Source organism: Arvicola amphibius, chromosome 1 (genome assembly GCF_903992535.2).
Source record: "Arvicola amphibius chromosome 1, mArvAmp1.2, whole genome shotgun sequence".
NCBI lineage: Eukaryota > Metazoa > Chordata > Mammalia > Rodentia > Cricetidae > Arvicola > Arvicola amphibius.
In genome coordinates, this window is record NC_052047.1 from 186,906,321 (window position 1) to 186,929,483 (window position 23,163).

Consider the following 23,163-nt stretch of genomic DNA (forward strand, 5'->3'; position numbering starts at 1 on the left):
TGCTCCCAGGTCACTGGGACAGCATCACAGCTAGGGAGGTCCTTCAGTTCTAGGTTTCCTTTTCACAGTAGCAGGTGATTGCCTACTTGGACTTGGAGCTGTGCCTCAGAGTTGGTTTTCTGTCTACGTTGAGGGGGCAAAGGGCTGTGGGTTCAGATTCCTGCTCCTGCCTCTGCAGTCAGTGACAGCTCACACTTTGCTGAAGTAGGTGGCCACTTCCTTGCGTGGAGGCCGGGGCTCACTCCCAGCCCAGCCATTGCCTATCAGTGGTGCCTCCTGGCCCAGGCGCAGGGGAGGTTTGCATTCATGCCAGCTTGTGAGCAGCTTGTTCATGGTGCCTTGGTCCATGATACCACGCAGCTTCTCCTTCTCTTCCTCCGTCCTGTCAGAAGGGCTCTGGGCAGCCTCCGCGGTTGTGGCTGTGGCCGTGGCCGTGGCCAGCACTCCGTGGGTGTGACCCAGTTCCAGGTCATGGTTCATGGCTTCAAAGAACTGTTGGATACATACCTTAGCAAAGGCCTTGGCATGCTCTGTGCATGTCTCATCAAAGAGCTTACGCTCGATGTCGATGTAGTGCGACCAGTACTTGCTCTTGAGAAAGGCGGCCTGGGTGAAGCAGGGCCGCACAGAGCGCACCACGAATGCCAACAACGTGGTCAACAGCACAAAGGACCAGCCCAGTGCCTGTGGGGAGAGGCGGATGTCAGCAGACCTACCTGCCCAGACCCCTAAAGTGCTTCTCTTCTACAGAGGAGAGCAGCTATGGACCAAGTGACACCACCTCTTGGCCTCTATCTCCCCATTTGTAAAATGGTCACATATTTCACCTCACAGGAACCAGATCCTGGGAGCAAAGACCGTGCTGCTTTGGTGAGGCACTCAGTGGACAGGAGGTAACTCTACACCCCAGAGTGAGGCTTCCCGGGTATGAATCCTGTCTCCACTTGATCTTTCTGTGTCTCGGTTTCTCTGCCTACAAGATGGGGCTACCGGCAGTAACACCTACCTCACAGGGCTTTTATGAGAACCAAATGAAATGCTGGCTGTAAGACAACCCACATATAACCCTGTTAGACATCATGGTGGCACCACTTGGGGCCATACCTCTTCCTTCACAAGGTCTCTCTTGGTTCCCCCGGGCCTATTGGGAGCCCTGGGGCTTTCCTCCAGCTTCTGGGAATGACATCACCTCTAAATGAACACTCCCTCCACCGGTCTGAGCTGGACTCTCAAGGAATTCCAGAGATACCCTGGACAGTCCCCGAACTCCATTGGAAAGCATGGGACACATCTCTGACCACAGTTCAGCACAGGGCACAGGGCAGGACCCTCCCTGACTCCCATCTTCACAGAGAAGAGTTGGCACAAATCAAGGAAGTGGGGGTGGGGGTGGTGTTAGGGGTGCCCACTGGCTGCCGTGGGGGCGGTGGGAAATCCAGACATATAACTCAGTCTGGGGGCTGCTTCCATGTTGCTCACTAAGCCACTGGGGTCACAGAGGGCTTGGGTTTTCTCATGTTCCAAGTAATTTGCTCTCTTTTGACAATTTGATTTCTAGATAAAGTCAGTTCTAAAGTGACTTCATAATTCAGTCTCTACAAGTCACAGGGGCTTGTCTACAACCAGGCTGCCTGTGGCCTCTAGGGGGACCTTCCAGCTTTCACAGTGTGGCAGCTTAAAAGCCAAGCAGACTGACAGCGGCTCCAGGCAGGGCCTGAGGCCTAGGGTGATGGGGCAAGGGCCCACGGATGGCATAGACAGCCACAGTTAGAGAGCCTTGAGGTAGTCTGGGTGGTGACAGGGGCTGTACAGGGAAAAGCTCTACCCCCTGCCCCCGGGGGGCGATAGGGAGCCAGGGTCTGCACTGGCCAGGGCAGAGTGCGCTTGTTTCTCTAGCCCCACCGGAGCAGACACTGCCTCTTGCCTGTCCCCTTCATCACACAATTCACTGCCCCAGGGCGTGATGAACAGGAGGTCCTTAAAGCCTGCTCCCAACCATCCATCTCCCTCACCCTGTTCAAGATACCCAGACCCTCAGCTTCCACTCCCAGAGCAGGGAGGCACCAGCTGGGGGCATTTGCCAGGGAAATGTACCCAAATGGCTTAGCCTCCCACCGGCCTCACTGTTGCCTGGGCCTGGGAAAGGAAATGAATGCAAATTTCTCTCAGCCTCTCAGCTCCGAGCCCAGGATGGAGGAGGTGGGAAACCATACAACGCTCTCCAGGTAAGCTGGCTGAGAGAAGACATGGGTTCTGCCTTGAGTGGCAGCTAGGAATGTTTGCCTCAACCCACAGCCACCTGAGGGAAATCCCCACTTTGAGAAGGGACCTTCCCAGAGGGACCCTGGCCTGTGAGGAGACCCAGCCCCCTCACCTGAGAGATGCAGCGCAAATACCGCACGGCCACCTCTCGGGCCAGCAGCCAGTTCCCGTCATAGATCTCAGGACAGGGTACGCGAGCCAGCAGGCGAGCCAGTTCTGTCGCAGGCAGGCCGGGCACCAGGCTGCCATTGCCTAGTGTGGCCACTGGCACCGCTGTACAGAAGGCGCAGAGGAAGCACTTGCCATCCAGTAGTGTGACGGCCACCCAGACGACAGGTGCGATGAGAGCTCGCTGGGCCATGGAGCAGAACATGTAGCGTAGCACGGCGGGGTCCTTGGCCCGACGGCCCGCGGGGCGCTTCCACTCTTCAGCTAGCATGGATATGTTGTTGTTCATGACTAGGCCAAGCAGGAAAAGCACCAGGGGAGGCGTCAGCAGGATGCCCATGCTGTAGGCCATATTGTAGCCCGGCAAACAGGGGCAGTTGAAGTCAAAGGCAGAATACATCTGGGCACTGGCAAGCGCCATGATGCCGCAGATGCCGTTCATGAAGGACTCTTGGTTGGACTGCAAAAACTGGAAGATCATCCGAAACTTGTCCATTGTGTCCTGTGAGGGTCCTCAGCCTCTTCCCTTTTCACCGTGACTTCTGTGGCTTCCCAGACAGTTCCTTAAGCCACTCTGCCCACTGGGCAGCCACCTCATGACTGGGATCCGAGCTGGACTAGCCGAGCTCCGGGCAGCTGATGAGATCACTCTGACTCGGAGGAGCCTTCCTTCTACACAGGTGCTGGCAGAGAGGGCGCAGCTTGACCAATCCTGTGGGTACAGTCAGGACTGTGTCCCTCCCTCCCGCTTCCCGCCCCTTCTCTCCAGCTGCCTGCAGCCTAGAGAGCCACAAAGCTGCACCCGATGAGGACCACTTTGCTTTGGGTGCAGGAGGGAGAAGGAGATGAAGTCAGGCTGGAGTTTGAGAGGCTACTGGGCTCTGGGGAAACATCATTTCTCTGGGCCTTTCTCCTGAGTTCTCTCTGCAATGTCAGGACCTCAGGAAGCTCTTCCGTCAGCTGAAACAATAATAATAAGATGACGGAGAAATGATGGTGGGAACAGAGGCTGCGGCAGGCAGCGATAGCTGGATATTACTCATAGTAGGAATGAGGTGGCCACTCAGAGGTGACCCGTGAGTGTGGCATACAGTAAAACTACCTTGGCTTTTCTTTCCTTTCTCTTTTTGAGACAAGGTCTCCAACTCATTATGTAGCCAAGAAAGATTCAGAATTTCCCAATCCTCTTGTCTATACCTCTCGAATGTTGGGATTACGGGCTCGTGACATCACACCTGGCTTTGGCTTTGGGGTTGGACTGAACAGTTTGCCTAAGTCAGAGTTGCAGCTGGTTTCACATCTGCGTCTCTGTGGATGTGACTGTGTTTGTGAGCTGTGAGTGGCAAACCCTTCCAGGCTCCTTCTACTTCCACACCCCTAAACCCACAGGTGATACGATTTCATAATCAGAGAGAGCCCTGTGTGTTGAGCTATCCAAGGGGAAGGCTCCCTTTGATCCTGCAGCTTTCAGACAGGTGTGTCAGATCTGGAATCATCTGGAGATGATTCCTTGTCTGGTGCAAGGACATCGGAAAGAACCTCCCCTTGTGTTTCTGACCGTGGGGCACTCAGTGTGGCTTCTGTCTGTATATAGAGGTGTGCTTGTGACCACACTAGCAGTCTTCTGCCTGCATCTTTGCATTTCTGACAAGACCTGCCATGACCTCAGCTGGCTTGTGTGTACCTTGCATGCATTGTGTAACCCTTGTACAATTCTGTGGGATAGAATTTTTATCACTTTAAGGAAGTGAGGCCCGAGGCTCAGAGAGACAAATCTATTAGCTAAAGGCCACCAGGCCACCGGTGGAGAGACACGACTGGAGCCCAGGTTAGCCCTTGAGGGTGGGAGTGCAGGGTGAAGAAGGGCAGGGAAGGTTTCTGTTTGTTTACTTTTGTTGTTATTGTTTTAACTTATCTTCTGGTTGGGTCAAGTTTGTCCATTGAGTGGAAAGACTGCTGTGCCAATGATAGGACTACAAGAAGACTATTGTTTCCCTCAGCCACAGGCTAGGTGTCCTTGGGACAACTGGAGTCCCTAGGTTGGTGACCTCTGGAAGATTCTCGCTAGGGACTCCTCCAGAAGACGTGCACCAGAGGTGAGAGGCATGAGGGAGATCCAGCAAAGAAGGTCTCTCTCTCTGGACATCTGCTGCAGTGACAGGCACGGAGGACAAGGGTCTCAGCGGCTTCCAAGGCTTGATACGGCCCCAGGATGGCCATGGGGTGGGCCTGGGTGTCTCATGAAACCAAAAGGGGTTTCCAGCACCACGTGGACTCTCTGTCTTGTGTACAGGTATTGGACACAGCTGCCTGTTTGTAGCAATGAAGGGTCAAGAATTCCACAGTGGTTGGCGGGTACCTTCCATAGCCATGTTACTTGAAAAGTCTTGATGTACCACGACTTTTCATGGGTCCTACATGCCTTGTGAGGGTTGGTGCTGCAGCACCCCTTCCCCCAGGGTCTACACTTCAGCTCCCAGACTCCTTTCACTCCTCAAACAGGGACAAACTTTTCCACCTCAGAGTCTGTGTAAGCACTCTCCGTGTCTCAGGGGGATGCTTCCCTTCTTCCCGGTAGACATTCCAGTTTGTCTTCAAAATAATGTATTTATTTTATGTATGTGCATTTGTGTCTGTGTGTCACTTATGTGCCTGCTGCTCTCAGATCTCTTAAGATTGGGGTCACAGCTGGATGTGAGCTGCCAGACAGGAGCTGAGATCCGAACCCAGGTCCTCTGGAAGAGCAGGCAGTGCTCTTAACCGCTGAGCCATCTCTCCAGATCCTCCTACTTATCTTTTGTTTTGTTTTTAGAGGCAGGGTTTCACTATGTAGCCCTGGTTATCCTAGAACTCACTACGTAGTTCCAGGCTGGCTTTGAACTCAGAGATCCGCCTGCCTCTGCTTCCCGGGTGCTGAGACCAAAGGTGTGTGCCACCACTGCTTGGTTTTCTTCCTTTTCATCTTTAAGAGCCACTTTTTTTTTTCTTTTGAGACGAGGTTTTCCTATGTAGCCCTGACTGACTTTAAACTCCCTATGTAGACCAGACTGGCCTTGAACTCACAGAGATCCATCTGCCTCAGCCTCCAAAGTTCTGGAATTAAAGGCATATGCCACCATTGCTGACCTTCAAAATTTACTTTAATGTTATCCCTTCCCATTTATTTATTTATTTGACAATGTGTTATTGGTCTTGAACTCACCATCCTTTTGCCTCCTAAGGGGGAGATTGGGGGTGCTTGTCTCTTAAAGGGACAGGGTACCCAGGTGACAGGGAGGACGTCAAAATGACAATACGAGTGGCTGTGCCCAAGCACGTGCATACAGAGGTAGAGTCAGAGCAGGGCGTTGCTGGCTGTCCTCCTTTGTCACTCTCCTTGCTTCGGGGAGACAGATTCTCTCACTGAGCCCCGAAGCTCACCTTCTAAGCTGGGCTAACTGGCCAATGAGCTCTCAGGATCTGCCTGTCTCTGCCTTCCGTGGTTCCTAGTGTGCAAACCCATGTTGGGTGGCTGCTGGCGATTTGAACTCGGGTTCTCATGCTTGCAGAACAAGTGCTGAGCTGTCTCCCCAGTCCCTTATTTCAAACTTAGCTATGCTGAGAGGATGTTTATTTAATATCTGAGGCTCCCTTTGGACCACATAGGTTAAGGTCTGCATTTGTTTTGCCAACTATTCTTTTTTAAAAAATAGCCAGGGGGTGGTGGCGCACGCCTTTAATCCCAGCACTCGGGAGGCAGAGGCAGGTGGATCTCTGTGAGTTCAAAACCGGCCTGGTCTACAAGAGCTAGTTCTAGGACAGGCTCCAAAGCTACAGAGAAATCCTGTCTCGAAAAACCACACAAAGCATTTTGCCTGCGTGTATATACGTACACCCCATGAGTGCCTGGTACCCCGAGAAGAGGGCATTGGATCCTCTGGAACTGGAACTACAGACTACACACAGCTGTGAGTGGCCATGTGGGTGCTGGGAACCGAACCCAGGTTCTTCCTCTACAAGAGCAGCCAATGCTCCTAACTGCTCCCCCATCATTCCAGCCCCTTGTTCACTATTCTATTTCCAATACTGAGGACACTGTACCTGGTACTTATAGATGTTCAGTTAGTAAGTGCTGAGCGGATACCCAAATGGGTGGTCAAAGGAAAGGGTAAATTTGAGGGGAGGTGAGACTCAGAACCAAACAGGAGGCTTTCCTGGAAGGTTTTAGTTTCCCTTCCTTGAGGGTCTGGGAGAAGAGAGGGCTAAGGGCCTGGTGGATGTTCAAAGCTCACTGCCAAGGCAGCTGCTACTGTTAGGTAATGCATTGTTGCCTCTGTCGGGCCCCCACCTGTCTGTAGGTGGATTTTTCTGTCCTGCCAGTCAGTTCTGTTCTACCAGCTGCTCCCCAAATAACCATTCAGAGACTGGGTATTAATTATAAATGCCGGCTGATAAGCTTAGGCTTGTTTCCAGCCAACTCTTACAACTTAAACCATTTCTGTCTATGTGCTGCCCTGAGGTTCATTTACTTCATCTGTGAACTTCCCATGTTGTTTCTTCCGCATCTTGCTAGTGACTCCTCAGACTCCTTAGACTATGTCCTTCTTCCCAGCATTCTCTATGCCCCTCAAAAATCCTGCCTAGCTATTGGCCAATCAGCTGTTTATTAACAATGAGAGCAACACATTTTCACAGCGTACAGAAGGATTAATCCCCAGCTCCTGTCTCTCCAAACTATTTCCCACCTGTTTTCCCTAGACCTTAAGGGACTGCACCCCAACCCCTACTCTCACCTCTTCTAAAAGAGACCATGAGGCAAAGAAGGGGAGAGGTGGGGTGCAGCTGGGTATACAGCAGAGTGCCTTCCTCTTCTATGAGATTTCCCAAGGTGGAAGCACTTAGTGTGGATCTGACTCCCCTGCTTCCCTTGTGCTCCTCGGTCCCAGAATCTTTCCCCACACAGGGATGTGAATGGCTATTCCTTTATCAGTACCACAGACTGGGACAGGATCCAAGTCTCTACCTGCCTTTATAGTTCTGGAAGGGATAGTTAGTGGCCTGGGGATTTGTGTGGCTCCTCCAGAACCCCCCATTGAAGTCTCCTTCCTTCCTGGCCTGTTGCTGTGCTCGTTGCTTCTTGATTGTTTCTTTCTCTCTTCAGCTGATCATCTTCCTTACCCTAAATGCTGCCTGGCCTCACTTTAGCCTTTCTCTCAACCATCCTATCCATTCCTGTAGCCCTCAGCATCCTTTCCCTAGACAAATCCCAAGTCACACCCCCTGCTTGACCTTGTCACTAAGCACTTGCCTTGTTCCCTCAATTACTTGTACATAGCACAAAGTATTAAGCACTCCCTGGAGATGTCCACATGTCCTCCTCCTGGGAGTAGATGTGGGGGCTTCGAATGCCCAGGATGCATAAGATGAAGAAGTGCACAGCCAAAAACTGACGCTTTCAGGACATATCCACCTTGCTCAATTGGATAGTGTGACTCCCCTGTGTCCAGGACAAGGACAAGGGGGTACAATCCAGGATTGGCTGAGATTTGAGGAATGTGTCTGGGCCCCCAAGATAGCTAATTTCCTTAAAAGGAAGGGTCTTTAGGAGCCAGGTTACCTGTGTCCCTCATTCTTAGCTGGGTGGTACCTGTCGCTCGAGACATCTCACACTGGCAAGGCTGTGAGCGAAAGGGAGTGCGTGGATGACGGCAGAGAGGTTTGGGGTCTGCAGCTGTACCACTGGGGCCTAAGAGGGTGAGAGATACCTCTCATGGTAAGGCAGGAGAGCCAGAGAAGGTGTCGTTGGGCTCAGGCTCAAGGCCCATCGCTAGATGGACTTCCAGGCTCCAGCCAGTGTCCTTTATCAGGCTGCACTGAGGCCCCTCTGCTTGGCTGTGAGCTCACTCATCATGTCCCTACCTTCCACTCCAGTCCAGAACATCCAGGAAGGGAGGACAGTGTCCCTCTCGTACGTGTACTCTGGGTCCCCAGCACCCCATGACTGCTGCTTCATGAGAAAAGGCAACAGGTTCCGACTTCTGCCAATTCTGTTTTTGTGTCTGCTGTTTCCTCTTCATTTTGCTTTCCAAATGTCAAAAAAGTCCTCTCTCTTAAGACACAATCACACAGTATTGCCACAGTCCCTCAGTCTAGAGCATCATTGTCCCCCGAAAGGCTTCCAGGTGCATGGCTTGCCTCTATTATACTGCACGGTTTGCTTCAGATTATCAACATCTCTGTCCCGCAAATAGTGATCTCTCTGAGGTCACCTATAAAGTGCTTTCTGCCACAGTGCCACATGCAGGAGGTGCCCCATAAATGCTCAGTGTAAGAAGGAAGAAGTGAGAATTACCATCGATGGTTTTTTTAATGACCCCATGTTGCTTCCTCCGAGAGCCCGAGGGGGCCCTCTCCCGGTCTTCTTTCCCAGGGTACCAGCTCACCCACACACGTGGGCTATCACGGAGTTCTTTCCCCCCCCCCCCTCTCACAGTTGCTGCTAACAATTTGCCTAAATCATATCCCTCACCCCACACTACTGCAGACATTTGCATGGCCTGACCACAGTCAGGAAGTCGGGGGAAGCTGAGCTGCAGGGATTTTCTGGTCTCACCAGGTCCCTTAGCAAAAGCCTAGGGGAGTAGAAATGGTTTAGTGGAGGGGATCCAGGTTCCAGGGGGTCATCCAGGGTTATCACTCTGTCCAGGGCCCTGAGGAAGCAGCAGAGAATGGGAATACGCCCAGCTTTGCATTTGGGCACAAGTGAGTCATCAGGGTCAGGCTGAGGCTCAGCAGAGCTCACAGGCTTGAGCTGCCCCAGTTCTTCCTGTTTGGGCTTCCGGAGACTAAGTGGTGACTTTTCTGGCAGATCTACCAGTTCCTAAGCTAGACCCCACCTGATTCTGGAGACACCCTTACCAGACTATCACCCTCTGGCTGGGGATGCTGCTTGGGCTCCCTGGGGAAGGGGCTGCCTGGGAAGGGAATGATGCCGACTCCTACTTCATGTGGCGAGCAGCAGAAATGGTGGCAGACAGATGAGGGAGGTAGCCCAGCCAGTTAGAGGGCAGAAGGCTAGACCAGGCTGAGCTGTGGCCAGCTACAAACAGAACTGATGGGACCTGAGAGCTATGAAGGTCATCTCTTCTTGACTTCACAGAAAAACACACTCCACAGGAAAATATAAACTATTTTTAAGCAAAGCTGTTGTCGTATTTATTGTTTCAGAATGAATGCATGTGGAGGTCAGAGGACTACTTGCAAGAGTTGCTGCTCTGCTTCTATTGCCTGGGCTCTGGGGACTGAATTCAGGTCCTTAGGGGTGGCAGCTGGTGCCTGCACTCTCAGAGCTACTCACCAGCCCTATGATGTGGGAGGTGATGGGTGCTGGGAATATGTTTTATTGTCATTGGTTAACAAAGAAGCTGCTTTTGGCCAATGGCTTAACAGAATATAGCCAGGCTGGAAGAGATACAAATATATAGAAGAGTAGGCGGAGTCAGAGAGAAGCCACATAGCCGCCAGCAGGAGACAGACGCACCAGAATCTTGCCAGTAAGCCACAGTCACATGGTGACACACAGATTAATAGAAATGGGTTAATTTAATATATAAGAGTTAGTCAGAAATACGCTTAAGCTGTTGGAAAAACAGTATTGCAAATAATATAGTTTTGTGTGATTATTTCTAGTCAGGGTGGTCAGGAAATGAACTAGCGAACTCCACCAACAGCCCTATGTATATTTATTTATATTATTTATTTATTTTGGGGGCATGGTCTTAGGTAGCCCAGGCTGACCTTGAATTCACTTTGTATCTGAGGATGACCTCAGATATCTGCTGCTCCTACCTCCACATTCTGAGTGCTGGGTACAAGAGTGCATGCCATGCTCAGTTTACACAGTGTTAAGGATTGAACCCTCACTCATGCTGGGCCAATATTCCACCAACTGAACTATATCTCCAGTCTGGAAAACACTCTCTGGAGCAGTCAGTGCGTAGGGCTCTCATGAGGAACTTACCAAGCAGAACTCACTAGAACCTGCAGGTTCACGAGAACCCTGGTAAAAGCAGCAAGAAACCCAACAAGGGCATTGAAAGACAATGAATCAGACCTAGAGAGTAAACTGATGCCAGAGCTCAGAAGAGAACCCAGAGCCAGGTGTCTTGGGAGTCAGTGCCAGCTCCTACTCTGGTGACCTGGGGCAACTTCAACCTTTTTGGTTCAGTTCTTCTTGAAACAGTGACCTAATAATGTAGCTGTATGAGAGGATGCTCCTACCTCTGTTTGAAACAATTGTTATATTGAGATATATACCATATTAGAATGTACATTTCTACCTCGGATATTATTTATGTAATGACATTGTTTACCATATTGCAATGTACATTTCTACCTCGGATATTATTTATGTAATGACCTTGTTTACATTTGGAAATCATTGTCTTCATTTATTGCACAGTTGTTTATTCTCTTAGTCTTCAAGTTAGCTAGGTATTGAGAATTATATGTTTGTCATATTTATATTTAGGATAATCAGGTTTTTTAGATACATAGAGACTATATTTAGTATAGATAGTATAATCTTCGACCTCTTCGAAGAACTGTAGAACATGGCCTTTAATCTAACCTAGAGTTTTGTACTTATGAGACACAATCACTCCTGGCAACAATGCTCTACTCCCGAGAGAACATTGAACACCAAAGGCACTCCACTGGGAGTTTGTCTTCTTCTTGGCAGAAATGGCCTTTGGGCAAAGAAAAGCCTATACCTCAACTACTGACAAAGATACAGAATATCCATAAGTGGATAAAACAGGATTGTCTCATCTTGCCAAGACAGGATAGGATAGTTCTACTAAAGGTTCCTTGCCTTTGAAAAATGGTATGTCAGGTTATGTTAGGCCTTAGCCAAAGTTGGTTGCCTCAACATTGCTAACGAGACTTTGTATGATTGCCCAGGTAGTCAGTGTCATGTGACACCATGGCGATCATTTTTTAAAGTTTGGAATTGATGTATATGATCCGTATCCACAACAGGTTTATTTAGATTGTGACTACTCAAAGTTTGATCCACTGACCAGAAGAAGGGCATGGTGTTGGGGCTTGTTTGAGATGAGATCCTGGAAAGCAAGGAATGATGGCTCACACCTGTAACCCTAACACTAAAGGCACCTGAGGCAGGAGGATAGCCATGCAGCCCAGGCCTGGAGTTCAAGCACTTCAGCTAGACAGCTGAAGTGTGACTCTTCCTCAAAAAGAAATGAGGGGGGCAAGGAAAGAAGGAAAGGAGAAGGGAGAAAGAGAGGAAAAGAGAGAGGAAGGAAGGGAGGGAAGGAAGGAAAGGAAGGAGGGAGGAAGGGAAGGAAAGGAAGGAAGGAAGGATAGATTCAGGGACTCGGTCCTGGGTGCGCTAAATCAGAATCTGAACTTGATGGGGCCCAGAGGGACTGGTCCCACAGAGGAGGATGTACCCCAAAACTAGGCAGATACTGGGCTTTCTGGGAATGAGGTCAACAGGGCAGGCGGGCTTCCAGACCTATATCAATATGGGGATTTGACATGGGAAAACTGCCTCTGTTGGAGCCTAGCAAGATTCCTACACATCGACCTGGTGGCACAGCTTGGTACCTGGAGCAGCTACAGGGGCACGGTGATTGAGGCCAGGCCCCCAGAGCCTGGGGGATGCTGTAAGGTCAAGTGGCGGCTTGCTGGAGTACCAGGTACTTAGGAGGTGATCCACCTGCTCCCGGCTGGAGATGGCACGCAGGTGAGCCTTTCCGCTTCCACCATCCAGGTCTTCTGGGGGCTCTGGGGGCTCCTGTGACTCTGGAATTCCACCTGCTGGGTCCCGACGTAACCCCAGAGCTCGCAGCTCGCTCTGCATGGTCGAGAAGAAGTGCAGCACACAGCGGTGCGCGAAGTCCCGCGCATGCTCACAGCACGTCTCATCGAAAAGCTTCTGTTCCAGGTCCACATAGTTGCTCCAGTATCTGCGCTGTAGGAAGACCGTCTGGTCGAAGCAGGGTCTCAGGCAACGGGCTAGGAAGGCCACCACTATCAACAGCAAGGTAATGCTCCAGCCGATGGCCTGGAGAATAGGAAACCATTAGCGAGAGGCAGTGGGGCTCTAGTGGGGTACACTGTGTGTGTGCGTCAAAGCCCCTCCCTTTCTCTCTATCCCTTATCACACCTATATGCTTTCCCATTCAGTCACCATCCTGCCACTCATCCTCCGGATTCATCATCTAACCATCTCTCCACCCATTCATCCACCCCCTCCTCTCCTTTGGCTATATGTCCATCATTGTTCCATCCAGCCATTCTTCCGTTAGTCCTTCCTCTTAGCCATCCACCTACCCTCCCATCCGTTATGCTTCCATATTATTCTCCTTTCTGTCTGTGGCCCATTCAGCTGCACATCAATCACTTTGTCTTTGTACCCATTCTCATGTATATTTCCCATCTAGCCTTGCGACTATGCTATATTTTGTGAGACATTAAGCAGGGAATAGGAACAACAGTGAGGGAAACCGGAAGTCATTCTCTAATGCTGGAATGCTGGAGCCCACGCCTGCCTGACTCCTCTCCTCTTTCAAAACTGCAGTCTTTCCCAGCCCCACAAACATGAAAATGCTTTTCACTTGTAGATGTGAGTCCCACCCTTTACACAGTTCTCTTATTTGGTCACACACAGGCTCCCTCACCAAACAAGTTGAGTATTTTCTGTATGAGAATCAGAAAAATGAAAAGACCTGATATGCCAGGCTCAATTTGACAACTTAAAACTTAGGATGTAAATGGGTCTGACTGCAAGCTCCATGCATTTTCTGCTGATCTTGGGAAAGCCTAGAATACTGAGCATCTTGAGTGCTGGTCCTTTCATCATACCGCAAGCCTGCATTTCTTCTGAACCTAAACGCTCCCTCTACTCCAGAGCACAGGGCTCTCTGGAGTCGTGGAGACACTCCATGTGTAAGAGGATCATAAATGCTCTGTGCTGGACACAGGCTAACGCAGGCTTTGGTGATGGTGGTGGAATCGGGAGCCTGGGTGGAGGTAGGGCTGTGGATGCTTCAGGATAGTAGAGAGGCATCCCAGTAAGAATCTAAGCAGCTGGCAAGGATCTCCATTGTAAGAAGAGAGAAGGACCAATGAGATGTGTATCCAGAGTTTGCCCTGCCGGTTACAAGTTATGTGACTTTAACCTCGGGAACTAGAAATCCTCAGAGCCTCCATCGCCTCATCTGAAACGTGGGATGCTAACAACTGCCTCCACCCCAAAGGGCTGTTCTGAGGGTTAAAGAAACTGATGCACAGGAAATATTACCACAGAGCCTGATGTGGATGTAGTCAATATTATATGATTATAATTATATGATTTCAACTAGTTATTTCTGGGCTGGGAGGCAGGGACATCACCCCATTCTTCTGCCGCCCAGCTCCTGTGACTTTCAGAAGGGTCAGCACCCGGTGTGTGTTCTGGGTAAGTTGGTGTGGTCCTTTGAATGCAATTGGCCCCCATAAGCTCATAGGGAGTGGCGCTATCAGGAGGTGTGGCTTTGTTGGAGTAGGTGTGGTCTTGTTGGAGGAAGTGTGTACTGTGGAGGAGGGCTTTGAGGTCTCATATATGCTCAAGATAATGCCCAGTGTCTCAGATAACCACTTCCTGTTGCCTGCAAGATGTAGGACTCATAGGCTGGAGAGATGGCTCAGAGGTTGAGAACACTGGCTGTTCTTCCAGAGGTCCTGAGTTCAATTTCCAGCAATCTCAAGGTGGCTCACAACCATTTATAATGAGATCTGGTGCCCTCTTCTGGCATGAAAACATACATGCAGCCAGACCACTGTATACATAATAAATAAATATTTTTTTAAAAAAAGATGTAGGACTCTCAGTTGCTTCTCCAGTAGCATGTCTGCCAGCACGCTGCCACGTTCCCTGGCCATGATGCTATGGACTGAACCCCTGATCTGTAAGTTAGCCGCCCCAATTAAATGTTTTGAGGCCAGCCTGGTCTACAAGAGCTAGTTCCAGGACAGGCTCTAAAAAAAAAAAAAAAAAAAAGCTGCCGAGAAACCCTGTCTCAAAAAACCAAAAAAAAAAAAAAAAATGTTTTCATTTGTTTCATTTATAAGAGTTGCCGTGCTCACGGTGTCTCTTCGCAGTAATAAAAACCCTAAAAGTTGTTATCAATAGCCCCGTCCTCATCCCTCACAGGTGGTGGTCCCAATCCCCCAACACCTTCTGCTCTTGGTTGTGGCTCCAGCAGTTAGGAGCATTCTCCGACGTTATGTAGACCGGGCTCAGATCTAACCTAAGTAAAACAGGACATCTGTCTTAGGGTAACTATTGCCATGATGAAACATATATTTCTACATTATAATCCATCATTGAGGAAGTCAGGACAGAAACTCAAACAGGGAAGGATCCTCAAGGCAGGGGCTGATACAGAGGCCATGGAGGGGTGCTGCTTACTGACTTGCTCCCTATGGCTTGCTCCGCCTTTCTTATAGAAGCTAGGATCACCAGGCCAAGGGTAGAACCACCTACAATGGACTGGGCCCTCCTACATCAATCATTAATTAAGAAAATGCCCTACAGGCTTGTCTACAGCACATTTTATGGAGGTATTTTAATTGAGATTCCTTCCTCTCAGATGACTCTAGCTTGTGTCAAATTGACATAAAACTAGCCAGCACGGTATCTATGAGGGAATCGAGGCCTGGGCAGGACTCCACTTACCTGCGACAGGCACCGCAGGTATCGAGACACAGCCTTGCGGGCAGGGCTGTCTTTAACCATCTCATCTTCCTTACAGGGCACCTTGGCTAGGAAGAGCTGTACCTGACTGGGGGTCATGTTGGCAAAATCCAGAAACTTCTCTGGGTCAACGGAGTTGCTGAAGGCACACACGAAACATTTCCCGTCAAGGAGGGCCAGCAGGATCCAGACCAGGGGTGCTGCTAGGGCTCGCTGCAGCACAGAGGAACACATGTACCTGAAAGCCAAGAAACACCACGCAGTTAGAGTGAGGGCCAACTGGGCTCGCAGCGTGGCCTCTTCCAAGCTGTGGCGGTCTGGTTAGGGTCTCTCACTCGTGTTCTGTCTCTCTCGTATTCTCCCTCCACCCTACCTCTCTCAGCAAGGTCTTATGGATCCCAATTTGGCCTTGAACTCTCTGTGTAGTAGATGAGGATGACCTTTAGGTCCTGATCCTTCTGCCTCCCCTTTCCTGAGTTCTGGGATTACAGGAGTGTTGCCATTCCATCTGGTGGATGCAGTGCTGGGATTCAATTCAGGCCTTGGTGCATTCTAGGAAAGCCCTCCGCCAACTGATCTACATGGTCAGCCCTTGGCCAAGGTTCTCAGTGTCTATGTGTCAAAGATTCAACATCTGGGAGGCAGGGCTGCTGAAGGCACAGAACGAGGGCTGAGGAAAGAGAACTTAGAGAAGCCTCCCCTGCAAGGCGCTCAGCACAGTGGACACTGGCCCCAGCTGGGGCCATTAGGAACTGCTAACCCTCACCAGCTGATTTGTATCCATTTGCCAAACCCTGAGGACATATGGCGACAACAGGCTAGGTTCTTGTCTCAAGAAGCTTCCCAGAGAGGAAATACGGTCTTTAAAGAAACAGTTGCCTCTTGCTGCGTGCACCAAACAAACAAAATTTTTTATGCACGCAAGAGGTTAGATGTGACCCAGGTAATTCTTGGGAACCCTGAATCATTCTTATGGCTACAGTAGTGGCCATGGAAAGGTGAAAAATGATAGGAAAAATAATACATATTTTCAGGATCTGCAGGACGGGTCAGGAGGTAGGGACACTTGCTAAGGTTGACGACCTGAGTTCAATCCCCAGAACCCATATGGTGGAAGGAAAGAACTGACTCCTGAATACCGAATACTGTCCTCTGACCTACACACACACACACACACACACACACTACACACTATACACACACACTACACACACACACCACACACAGATGACGAGAGAGAGAGAGAGAGAGAGAGAGAGAGAGAGAGGAGAGACGTGAGAGGAGAGAGAGAGAGAGAGAGATATGTTTCAGGATGGAAACAAAATGAGCACAGCATCCTTAGCTGTCAATCACTATCTGGGGCAACAGGGAGTATACCTGAGAGCATCAACTGCCCTGGGTAGTAGAGAGGGGTGTGGGACCCTACCTGATGATGCCCAGGTCCTTCTTCCGATGCCCTGCTGGCCGGCGCCACTCCTCCATCATCACCACAGATTGCCTGTTGACCAAGAGACCACAGAGAAAGAGGGCCAGAGGAGGTGTGAGCAGCAGGCCCAGGCCATAGAGGGCATTGTAGCGTGCTAGACAGGGGCAGTTGAAGTCGAAGGAGGAGTACATCTTGACTGTGACGGCAGCCAGCAGAAGGCAGATGCCATTCATCACGGACTCCGAGCTGGACTGAAGGTGCTGGAAGAGCATCCGGAACCTATCCATGACTGCGGCTGCGTGGACACAGCAGTGGGCAGGACGCTGAGGCTTGGTCACTCAGTGATGGGCCTGGGTCCACAGGAGAATGTCTCTCTTCTCAGGCCCACAATGGACAAAAGGAAAGGCTGCTGCAGCCTCCAAGCCTACTCTCCAAGATGTAATGGAGACAAAGGTAGAGACCAGCTTTCTCTAAAGATGCCTCTTGCCAGGTGATTGCCACTCCCTCCTCCTGTGGGGTGTGTCACTCTGTGACCAGTCAGACCAAAGTACCTCTAGGCAAATGGACCCTGCTTTCTCCTGACTACCTCCACAACCCCTTGTACCTCTCTTCGGGGGTTTGTATATTCAGGTAGACACGGGTGGGGCTCCCTGGGGACAGGCAAATTCTGGGTGTGGTGAGACAAAGCAGAGATGGAGCAAAATTTGTATTGTCTGATGAGGCCACAACCTGACAGTCCAGCCTGGGGACATTTCCTGTGTGCTTTTGGGCTGGATGGAAGCTGGAGGGGTGTCAGCTCCTCCCCAGAGGCCTCCTCTAAGAGGAAGAACATCATAGAGTCCCATCTCAGGGTTTGCTTTGAGAAGGGCTATGACGAGCAAAGGCTTTCCAGGAGAGGATACTGCTTAAGCAAAGCCAGGATGAACCACACAGTTTTCTAATTTGGTTTCTGTCATTGTGGTAAACACTCTGACAAATGGCAGCTCGGGGAAGGACCAGGTTTATTTCAACTTATAGGTCACAGTCTATTCTTGAGGACAAGTCAGGGTAGGAACTCAAGAGAGAACTTGAAGACAGGCCTGTTCGCTATTCCACACAGCATTTCTTCTGACCAGGAAACTCACTTCATAGTCAAGGAAGTACAGCAGAAACCATGGAGGAATGCTGCTTCCTGGGTCACAGAGGTTTATGTTTAGCTAACTTTCTTATACAATCCAGGACCATCTGTGTGGGTAATGGTGCCACCCACAGTGGACTGGGCTCTCTTAAATCAACTCACAAGCAAAACAGTCTCCTACAGACATGCTCACAGACCAGTCTGATCTGGATAGTGTAATGAGTCTTTCTCTGTCCTACCAGCCAGCTCCCAAATAACAACACAGAGACTTATTAATTATGAAAGTTTAGGCTTGTCCCACTAGCTCTTACAACATAAATGAACCTGCTTTTATTAATCTATGCTTTTCCATGTATCCTTTTACCTTTCTTTCATTCTGTATGTCTGACTCCCTCCATGTCTCGTTGGCATCTCCTTTGTCCCTCAATTCATCTCCTACTTCCTCTGCTTACCCAGAAGTCCCACCTGTAGCTCCTGCCAGCTCTTTATTAAATCATTCACAGCAATATATATTCACACAGTATACAAATATTCCACATTTCCCCCCTTTTGTTTAAATAAAAAGAAAAGATTTTAACTCTAATACAATAAAATTATATATAGTAAGAACAATTAATAAGTGAGAATTATATTTATAATGTCTAATTCATTTGTATTTGGCAAATTTGGAGAAATTATTTTATTATTAATTATATCTTGGTGAGCCAAAAGTTTTTACCTAATTTACTTTCTATCCTAATTTGTATTATCAACCCCAAACTATCTTTTTAGGCTTTAAATTGTTTTCTTAAATAAACAAGTTAAGTTTTTATGTTTCACAACTTTATATAGTTTATGTAAGCTTTTTTCTGAATTTGGTAACAAAGAAAACTGTATAACTATCTAGTCTTTAACCTCATTAAAGACATGAGAAGTATATAATATTACCTGATTAAACAGAAAGTACAGAACAGGCAACTTCCAAAACTAAGAAATATCAGACATCTGTTTTTCTGGACAATCACCCAAGGTTCCTCTGTAATGTTGGGGCATTCATCTCCATCTTCAGCCTACAGGTCCAGAATATCTGACATTTTGTGAAGCAGGAACTTCAAAGGACTGTCCTACCCTGTCTTGGCAAAGCTTGACTGTTGGGGCAGCTGACCAATTCCTGCTTTCAGGGGCGTGGCTGCTCCAGGGGAAAAAGGTACCTTTAAAAAGAACCGGGTTTGGGATAGGCACCCCTGTTTCCTCCCGCTTGGCTCTCTGCTTCGCTGGAACCTTGGCTTTGTAAGTGTATTCCACTTTCTCCTTTTATTAAAACTGATTTATTCTAAAAGGACTATTTTTGGTTATTTTCAAATTCCTCCGACTGCCGATACACTTGACAGTCACCTTTGTATCTTGCTTGTTTAATTTGGACAGCATACTGTCAGCAGTTGAGGCTAGAGCAGTTTCTTGCCCAAATGGCTAGCTTTGCCACAAGGAAAATAAACTTCATATGGAGGTTCTTCACTGCCCATCATCTTTTTATGAAGGAAATCGGTGCTGCCAGGAGCAGATGTGTCTCTCTGTCATGTAAAACCCTGTGTTATTAAAACATCTTAAATGTCATATTCTGTAGGTCTCTGAGGTGTTTAAAGACCATCTGTCTATCTGGAATATATTGCTATTTGATCTTGAAAATGGCATATACTGGCTTTCTGGGACCCTAGTCTATTTGGATGCAAAGCTTCTTAGGCCTGGATGTAGTGGGGAGGGCCTTGGACTTCCCACAGGGCAGGGTACCCTGCCCTCTCTTAAGGAGGGAGGGGGAGGGAGGAGAGGGAGTGGGGGAGTGGGGGAGTGGGAGGGGAGTGGGAGGAGGGGAGGAAGTGTAAATTTTTGAATGGAAAAATAAAAAAACCCATATAAATGACTATTAACCTGTATTTCTTAATTATATATTACATTTTTAAATGAGCTGCACAGATACCTTATATAGTATAACAAAATAACAAAAATAACCTTAAATTGGTATCAATAGATAAAACTCCATACCAATGTAAAGTATTTGAGACTAGTAATTGTTTTTTTAGTTTAAAAGTAGAATCAATAATCTACCCTTTGATCTTATCATTTCTATATCTTCCCTTTTTCCTTTCAGAATGAGATCTTAGAGTCTAATCTCCTTTGCTTAGTTTCCTCCCTGACCATGACCAATAAAACTTGTAACCAACACCCTATAAACAATAACAAGCATCCATAATTCACTTAACGACCACCCCACCTTTTGGGAATTTGGGTGTAATATTCTTACAATTACTTCCTGATATCTGGAAAAGATGGTATCTTTGGGGGATCCTGAGAAAATTCAGATAATGGCCAAGTCCTGGGAGAGCTAGCTGTATCATTAATTGTTCAGTCTTTGTGTAGTGGGAAGGTGCAGGTTTAATTGACGTCCTGGCTAGACTAGTGTGTGAAACTGAACCAGATCATCTAGCAGCTTTGAAGCTGTTCTGGATGCAGAATTTTGAGGAAAACTGCAACAGAAGCTTTCTCAGAGGCTGGATCACCTGGGCTACTTGTCTTTATTGGTGTCTGATCCTTTTGTTTTGAAAACACACAAACTTTTTTTAAATTCACTTATTTTTATTTTATATGTGTTGGTGTTTTGTCATGGGTGCCAAGTCTCCTGTAACTGGAATTACAGACAGTTGTGAGCTGCCATGTGGGTGATGGGAATTGAACCTATGTCCTCTGGAAGAGCAGACAGTGCTCTTAACTACTGATTCATCTCTCCAGCCCCCAAAACACACAGACTTTTAAAGGTAACATATGTTTCTGTATCTACACAAGTAAGGAATGTGTAGTGTGTATAAGTCAGCTAAAGATGATTTTATGTTTTATGTTTGAGCAGGTAAAAGACATCTGTCAACTTTATAAGTCTGTTTGAACTGCATAACCAAACTTCTATCCATGCCACATGAAAGGATGGCATGTAATAAGAAGTCACGAGGACTCTTTAGTCAACAAGATTTATCATGTTTCATCCAGTCTCAGAGCTGTTCTCAGGCATACACACCACCTGTCCTGCAGGCTTTCCTGGCTTCCTCCCTCATGTCTGCAGCCAAGATCCTTAGGAGGTCTCCCCCCCTCAAATTTGACATTATTAAGTTTGAAGGAATCCATAGCTTTTCATTTCCTGTGGAAACAAAAGTACCACCTCTCCACCAGTGCAATAAATTTCCTGACTTCCATTTTAAAGTCAAGACCTCTCTAAAGTATACAGACTGACTTAATTTCAGTGGCCCCTTTAAAACCCAAAGTCTCTCAGAAGCTGCCATTTTCTGTCATTAGTGTTTTAAAAATTAAAAATTAACAAAGCACCATAAAAGGCTCAAACTCCCTGTGTTAGAATAGTTTTAATCCTTATGTGACTTATTTTTGAATATTACTTTACTCTTTCTTTAAGACTTTATTATTTTTTTTTTTGGTTTTTCAAGACAGGGTTTCCCTGTAGTTTCTAGAGCCTGTCCTGGAACTAGCTCTTGTAGACCAGGCTGGCCTCGAACTCAGAGATCCGCCTGCCTCTGCCTCCCAAGTGCTGGGATTAAAGGCGTGCGCCACCACCACCCGGCTAAGACTTTATTATTTTTTTAAAAATATTTATTTATTTATTATGTATACAATATTCTGTCTGTGTTTATGCCTGCAGGCCAGAAGAGGGCACCAGACCTCATTACAGATGGTTGTGAGCCACCATGTGGTTGCTGGGAGTTGAACTCAGGACCTTTGGAAGAGCAGGCAGTGCTCTTAACCTCTGAGCCATCTCTCCAGCCCAAGACTTTATTATTTTTAAACTATTTTTATGACTGTCTATATCCATTTTTTTCCTTTAGCACCTAAGCACCCTTTTAAGCATATTGTACCTTTTAAGAGGTTTTTTGCTTGTGTCTTGACCTAGGTTTTTGTGTGTCTGCAGCCACACGCTTGCAGCCTTTCCTGGATGTGTTGTTTTGTCACTGAGGCTCTGGTCTCCTTTAGTTCATCCCTGACTCTGTCCTCGCTCCTGAAACTTGACTGGTACTTACCTTCTTATCTGGTCCCGGGAAACAATGAGCGGGCTCTAGGTCATTTTGGTTTCTCTCCATCTCTGCCTCTCTCCCTTTGTCTTTCTTGGTCACTTACTCTTTTTTTAAGATTTATTTGTTTATTATGTATACAGCATTCTGCCTCAATGTATGCCTGCACACCAGAGGAGGGTGCCAGATCTCAGTACAGATGGTTGTGAGCCACCATGTGGTTGCTGGGAATTGAACTCAGGACCTCTGGAAGAGCAGCCAGTGCTCTTAACCTCTGAGCCATCTCAGAGGTTAAGCCAGCCCCGGTCACTTACTCTTTCTTTCCATCTCCCCAATTGTTCCATGTGTGGATGTGCCTCTCTGACTTTTGTGCCTCTCTCTGTGTCTCTCCCTCTCTGGGTGCTAATGCCACCTTCTAGTGCTCCTTCCTAGCATCCTTGACACCCTGCCTTGTGTGAGGGAACTCACAGATCTGCAAAAGGAATTTTGTGTGAACCATTTGAGCCCATAGTTTAAGACAGACCATCCCAAAATTGTCCTGCAAATTAATATCTATTCATACACTAAATAATGAAATTTGGGTCTTGTTTATTAACTGTTGCTATTATTTTTGTTTCTCAAAATGTTTTTAGGTGTTTGGCCTATACACATTTGTATATTTATGCAGACGCCAGAAGAGGGTTTGGAACACAGTTGTTAGCTGCTGTGTGTGTGTGTGTGTGTGTGTGCACACGTGTGCACACATGCGCACATGCTGGGAACCAAACCCTGGTCCTCTGGAAGAAGAGTAAGTGCTCTTAACTGCTGAGCCCTCACCTCTCCAGGCTCCACTTTTGCTTTTCTGAGACTGTGTCTCACTGGTGGCCCAGAATGGCCTGCAATCCATGGCTGACCTCTTTCCTTCACCTCTTGAGTGCTGGGATCACAGGTGTTGATCACCATGCCTAGTTATGATTATTTTGCACAAGATGCTTATTAGTTCTGCCTCTCTGAGATAGAATTCGCTGTTAGGAGAAAGGCCAGGTGAGGCCTTAGAGGCCAGCAAGAATGACATAGGACAAAGGGCTGGTATTTGGGGTCAGATCAGAGGAACATGTCTTCTAATGCAACCTAGAGCAACTTCTGCGACATTAAAAAGATGGACACACATGCCCACACATATGCATACACATAAGTTCTCACCTATACACAACAATTGATTAATTATTTATTTAAAACCTCCTGCTATGCCATGCATGTGGAAGTGACAGGATGTTTGGCAGTTGATTCTCACGTTCAGCTGTGGGTTCTGGGGGCTGAAGTCAAGTTGTCAGACTACACCCGTAGCTATCTTGTTGACCCGACATTTACCATGTTTACTCAGTGGTTACTCAGTGGAGAGTAACCTCCGGGAGCCTGTGTGTCA

At 48.1% G+C, this 23,163-nt stretch overlaps 2 protein-coding genes across 2 annotated transcripts; both read right to left on the minus strand.

Annotated features, from left to right (window-relative positions):
• Positions 1–189: 189 nt before the first annotated feature.
• On the minus strand, positions 190–2,926 carry Calhm1 (calcium homeostasis modulator 1). The gene is made up of 2 exons (XM_038317964.1): positions 2,375–2,926; positions 190–684 (listed from the first exon to the last, which is right to left on the minus strand). Exons 1-2 carry the CDS (start codon positions 2,924–2,926, stop codon positions 190–192), a joined length of 1,047 nt encoding a protein of 348 aa, XP_038173892.1.
• A 9,081-nt stretch (positions 2,927–12,007) lies between these two features.
• On the minus strand, positions 12,008–16,885 carry Calhm3 (calcium homeostasis modulator 3). Its single transcript, XM_038318944.1, has 3 exons — positions 16,599–16,885; positions 15,155–15,410; positions 12,008–12,499 (listed from the first exon to the last, which is right to left on the minus strand). Exons 1-3 carry the CDS (start codon positions 16,883–16,885, stop codon positions 12,008–12,010), a joined length of 1,035 nt encoding a protein of 344 aa, XP_038174872.1.
• Positions 16,886–23,163: the final 6,278 nt, after the last annotated feature.